Genomic DNA, 6,025 nt, shown 5'->3' with positions numbered 1-6,025 from the left:
TTTCTTTCTTTCTTTCTTTCTTTCTTTCTTTCTTTCTTTCTTTCTTTTTCTTTCCTTTCTTTCCTTTCTTTCCTTTCTTCCATATTCCATAGTCGACTTCTCATGCTCTTTTCTGTATTTTCTTTCTATGCTTCAGTTGGATATTTTCTATTCACCCTTTTTTCAATTCATGACCCTCTATCTGTGTCAAATCTGGTAAGCCAGTCAAATGTGACTTAATCTATTGAGTTCTTCTTTTTTTTAAGTGGGGAGGGGCAGAGGGAGAGAGAGAATCCCAATGGGCGGCTCAGTCTCATGACCCTGAGATCATGACCTGAGCCCTGAGATCATGACCTGAGCCCTGAGATCATGACCTGAGCTGAAATCAAGAGTCGGATGCTTAAGCGACTGAGCCACCCAGGTGCCCTTCCCCCGCATTGAGTTCTTAAAGTTCAATTCTTGGATTTCTCAGATCTGGAATTTCCATTTGATTTTTTAAAATTTATTTTAAAGTTGGTACCTAATTACTCTTGATATTTGATACAGAAATTGGACTTAATTGTCTCTCTATCCTTTTTTTTTCAAATCTTGGTCCCTTATGTTCTGGCTGGTTTGGCAGCCTTGAACTCAACATTTGTCTCCCCAGCCCTGGGAGGTTGGCTAAAAGCTCTGCTCACACACACTGCAAAGCTGAGTCCACCTTTTGCGATAGTTCTGCTTTGTGAGAGTTCTATGCTGTTGTTACCTCTTTCAACTTAGTTAGGTTTGACTTTTATTTTTTTGGATATTTCTCTTAATTTCTGGTTGGTCGTGGCTACCTCATCATATTTTCCAATTCTGTTAAGGCTTTAAAAATTTAGAGAGATTTATCTTTTCTGCCATCTCTGAAGTGGGATACAGAGGAGCTGTGGTCTGAGCTCAGGCTGATCCTGTTTTTCCTTATAGCCCCCAGCACCCAGGGTGGTGCTTCTTAGCACACAGTAGGCCCCAATAAGTGTATATGAGGAATAGATATTGAATATTCAAAGAAAGCAGAAATGTTTATTATATTTCTGAAGTGTCTGCAATTGGAAGTTTTTATTTATGTGAGTTAGAAAACTTTCCCTTGGGCGCCTGGGTGGCTCAGTTGGTTAAGCGACTGCCTTCGGCTCAGGTCATGATCCCAGGGTCCTGGGATCGAGTCCCATATCGGGCTCCCAGCTCGGCGGGGAGCCTGCTTCTCCCTCTGACCCTCTCCTCTCTCATGCTGTTTCTCTCTTGCTCGCTCTCTAATAAATAAATAAATAAAATCTAAAAAAAAAAAAAAAAGAAAACTTTCCCTTTATACCACATTTTTGTTCTGTACTATGCTTTTGTTGAATAAATCCATTTCTCTCACCATTCCATCATGACATAAAACTTCAGTTTTTCAGCTCACAACTAGATCTTATGCGTGTGATAGCCCTGCCCCCAAATAGAATAGGCACCACTGATATTTGCCCAGGGCATGTGTATTTCCTTTCTGCTGCACACGTTTACTATGTGATTTATCGTTAAAACTGGCATTCTTGTCTGACGCAGGGCTCAAAGCTTGAACTCCCCTTGTGGCTGACAAAGGGACTTTTTGACAACAAGCGGCGGATCCTTTCTGTGGAACTTCCCAAGATCTACCAACAAGGTTGGAGGACGGTGTTCAGTGCTGATGCCAATGTGGTGGACCTCCACAAGCTGGGGCCCCATTTCTATGGGTTTGGCTCCCAGCTCCTGCATTTCGACAGTCCAGAGAATGCAGACATTTCCCAGTGTCTCCTGCAGGCAAGTGATTGACCTGAAAACCTAGGGCCCTGCACGCGCGCCAGGAGCCCATGTGGCAGCCAGCAGACTTCACTGTTCCCCAGGGAAGAGTATCATTTATACAATTAGTTTATTCGTTTTTCCACATCAGCCGACAATTAGACTGGGTTTATACATACTTAAAAATGATTGGTCTGCAGCTCTTCATATTTGCTTGTTTAGAGTTGGGACCAACAGGAAGTCCTAGAAATAAGAAAGGGATGATGGTTGATCACAGGGGATGGGCACGCAAATGCACCAGCCCAGCCCCGGGACGGGCCTGAGGGCTCCTGTCAGGAATGCGCATGTTGCTTGCTCTGGGGTTAAGACGGGTGTCATTTGGTCAAGCTGCTTGACCTCTCTAGGCTTCTCAATTTTTCACCTGTTAAGTGGAGATATAATAGCACCAAAATTATCGCACCACAGTGAGATTACGTTGTGCTATTTCATAAATGGTATCTATTACTGTTATGTTCTTATGTTATGGACAAGACAGTGTTATACACATAGTACCATCCTTTACGATATGACCTTATTTTAACTTTTTATTCTGCTAATATGAGAAGAGACCACCTTTTCTACCTGTTTTACTCCCTCATTTCTAGCTTTATAAGCACTGGTGGCTGAAGACACATTTTCTCCCTAGATCGTGCACATGCTTTCCATCAGGCTCAAGGCTTAATTGGGGTAATGTGTACCGGTGGTTTTTAATGTGGATAGTTAAGAAAAACTTCATTGCTCTCCATTCAGATAAGGAAGCCAGTACACAGACTATAGACCGTTGGAGCTTAGGAAACTCTTGTGAGCAGAAAGCTAAAAATGAGAAAGACTCATTTGTCTTACAATGTCTCCAGGACATGTTCTTGAACTGGAACACTGCCCTTTGCTAGTGAGTTCCACGTTTTCTTTTCCCATCACTGCTTTGAAGTCCTATAAAGTTGTTTATACATAAGGTGACGTCACCATGAGGCAGTGGAAGAAACTGAAGCCGGGGCTCATGGCTTGGTCTCGGAGCCCTGGGGTAGAGTGACACCCCTAGATCACATGTGTCTCTGTCCTGCTCTCAGACTGAAAAAAGTAGAAAATGCGTTCACTTAGATCAGGAGTCTTCTCTGTTGAAACCTGCACGAGTCACAGTACATTATTATGGCCTTTGTCACTAATAACAATAACGCGTAATGCTTTTCAAGGAGCTTCCTCTTGCCAGCCATTTGCAAGATGCTCTGCGTGTGTTCCTTCATTGGTTTCCCTAACAACCCCTTGGATTTTCCTAACAGTCCATTTCACAGACGGGGAAATCGAGGCATGGTGACGTGAAATAACTTCCTCGAGTGGTAAAGGCACCTCAGACCTTCCGACTGAGTCCTACACCAAAGTCTTTCCCTCCGTGACATCTAAGTGTTCAGGGATGGTGCGCCTGGCTGGCTCAGTCGGTGGAGCATGCGACCCTTGATTTCAGGGTTGTGAGATCGAGCAAGCCCCACTTGAACTTGGTGTAGAGATTACTTAGAAATAAAATCTTTAAAACGAAAAGGTTCAGGGGTAAGAACGGATCTGAATTCTCTCACTCCCTTCTCCTTCAGACATTCATTGGACGCTTTCGCCGCATCATGGACTCCTCCCAGAATGCTTACAATGAAGACACTTCGGCACTGGTGGCCAGGCTGGATGAGATGGAGAGGGGCTTGTTTCAAACAGGACAGAAAGGACTGAACGACTTCCAGTGTTGGGAGAAGGGGCAGGCTTCTCAGATCACAGCCTCCAGCCTCGTTCAGAACTATAAGAAGAGAAAACTCACTGACATGGACAACTGAAGGCCAGAAGAACACAGAAGTGCTCCCACTGGAGGGAAACACCCTGTGTGTCCTTGATAGGAGCCTCGTTGACCTTGTATAGGACCAGAACCATGTCCCATGTCCTGACTTATTTCCCTCAGCCGTCCCGGAAGTGGTACCATCTGGTTGGGGAAGGACGTGCCGGAGGATGTCCCTGGCCTATAAGGCACATGAGACTGTCCCACCCTGCTGACCCACAGCCCAGGCCTATTTACCCCATGAACCCCCAGCCGGGGAGACACCAAAGTCCTTCATAAAGAAGGATGGTTAATACCTGCATCGAAGTACAGTTGGAACTGGGATTTCTTGTCCCCGGGAGTGTGACAGCCTCCAATGTCCAGTTTCACTAGCTCCAAAGGACAGGTACAAATGGGCTATCTCCGCCTGCTCACAAATGTTCTCTGGAGCTTAACTGCCCCATCTTCCTCGTGGGTGCTCAGAGGACAGCACTCCCAGGATGCCGGCCTTACTTGTGTCCCCTGCCTGTGGGGAGTTACCCCAATTTCCAAAGACAGTTGCCAAGAATAAAGAAGAAAAAGGAGAAGGCAGATGAGTGGCGAGGCTTTTACTAAAGGGAAAGCATTGCTTTCCTCGTCTGTCATCGGGGCTTTGGGGTCTGGACGTCACAGATCTCTGCAGTCAGCCTGGATGGGAAATGGTTAACCCAAGTCTGGCTTTTGTCTGGAGATCTTCAGAGCCACCTGCCCAGCAGTTCCTTCCCTCCCTAGAAAAGCTGCCAGGGAGTCATTTGGAATCACAAAGTAGTTATTAAAGGGTGTTAACCAGCCCTTCTTACACTGAAAGCTGGACTTTAGGGTGGCTGGTTAGGAAGGGCCCCGTTCGAGAAGCTTCACATGGCAAATGTAAGTAGGCAGGAGACCTTGACGATGTTTTTCCTCTTCAGTAAATTCAGCAGCGTTATTACCTGGAGGATTCCTCACCATTTACTGAGGATCTGTTTCAGCAAGCACAGAGCTCTTCCCTGGAGATCAAGGCAGAAACCTGGGGCTGAGTAAGAAGCCTCATTCCCTGCAGGCCACCCCGTTCAAAGGGTCGTTGTCTCCGCGTTGACGTCCCACAATGAGTGACAGTTGTCTTTGTCATTAGAAATTATAGAGGGATTTGGGGATCCAGATTGTGCAGATGTCTCCCTGCAAACTTAGAATTTTTAAAATGCATGTTTCAAGATGGAACCAATGTTTTTATAATTTGATTTTGGTGCTAAATAAATGATCCGTTTTGCACATGAATACATTCTGTACAAGTACTATTTCTGTAACTTGAGTACTACAGATGATCAGACAAAAGTGATCAGAGAATTTTGTCTTTGATCGTATCCGGCAATAATGCACAACTAAATCCATGTTTTAGTGGCTGCTCTTTTGTTTGCACCAGACTCATGAATATGAGGGACGTCCTCTGTAGGGATGAGATGTGTTCCAGAAAGGTGGGCCTTCCATCGCTAGCACAGCATTGACATATAGCCAGGGCCCCGGGCACGATTCATAGTCAGAATGAGAAAAGCGTATTATTTCATTTGGGATTCACTGTTTTCACAGATAGCTTTGTATTAAAGTCTATCCTAAGGCTGCTGCCATTTTTTTCTCTTATTGGGAAAAAAAAAATTGTGCAGGAGTCACATGCCGGGAATAAGTGGGTATGCATGTGTAGAATTTATTCCCTGTTTTACATTTTGAACAGATTATTATAAGTAGCTTTTGAAACCTATTTCCAGTTACAAGGTTGCCTTTAAGTCTTTCAATTACTGCCCCTCTACCCTGCAGTCCTCCCCAAATTAGGCTTATAGATTACTATTTGATCCCTTCAGAGAGGTGAATATTTCAAAACAAGTCCACAAATGACTCAAATAACAAATTGCTCTTAAATCAAGTGGGGAAATGTGTATCCTTCCCCCCTAAGGCTCTGTTCCCGGGTAACTCTGGTCTTAGTTATATGCAAAGACCTCACCATATTCAGGTTTTTCCCTGGGATCATCTGGGCTGCCAGGGGAGTGGGGCAAGTCTTGGTCTCCTGAGTCCATCCCTCCTGCTCTCTTTGACCTCTGAACTTTGGACAGCCCCAGGCTCAGTCCTCGGGTCTCTCCTAGCCGTTCTCACTTCCGAAAGCATCTCCTATCTCAAGCTTTAAATACCATCTATGTGCTGTTGACTGCCCGAAATTTGATCTCCAGCTCAGACCCTCCCTCCAACTCCAGACTTGGATCCAGCCACCTGTTTGACATTTCTATTTCAACATCTGACCTAACATGGCTGAAATGGAGCTGATCTTCCTTAGTCTGCTCCTCCTATAATCTTTCTCTTCTCTGTTTCTGACAATGCCATCCTTCCCTGTTGCACAGGACAAAAACCTGGGTGCCTCCTTGGCCCTGCCCTTCCTCT

At 45.1% G+C, this 6,025-nt stretch overlaps 1 protein-coding gene across 1 annotated transcript in view; it reads left to right on the top strand.

Moving 5' to 3' along the window:
* The window catches only part of GINS3 (GINS complex subunit 3), a 48,868-nt gene extending 43,073 nt beyond the window's left edge, over window positions 1-5,795 (top strand). The window contains exons 7-8 of the mRNA XM_035025088.1: window positions 1,540-1,773; window positions 3,375-5,795. Coding sequence (XP_034880979.1) covers window positions 1,540-1,773; window positions 3,375-3,605 — 465 coding nt within the window. The 3' untranslated portion in view covers window positions 3,606-5,795. The remainder of the gene's footprint in view (window positions 1-1,539; window positions 1,774-3,374) is intronic.
* The last annotated feature ends 230 nt before the right edge of the window (window positions 5,796-6,025 follow it).

The sequence above is a fragment of the Mirounga leonina genome, unplaced genomic scaffold (genome assembly GCF_011800145.1).
Source record: "Mirounga leonina isolate KUSES-001 unplaced genomic scaffold, KU_Mleo_1.0 Mir_180, whole genome shotgun sequence".
Taxonomy (NCBI): Eukaryota; Metazoa; Chordata; class Mammalia; order Carnivora; family Phocidae; genus Mirounga; species Mirounga leonina.
Note: the sequence above shows the minus strand (reverse complement) of the source record. Positions and strands in the feature narration are given on the sequence as shown.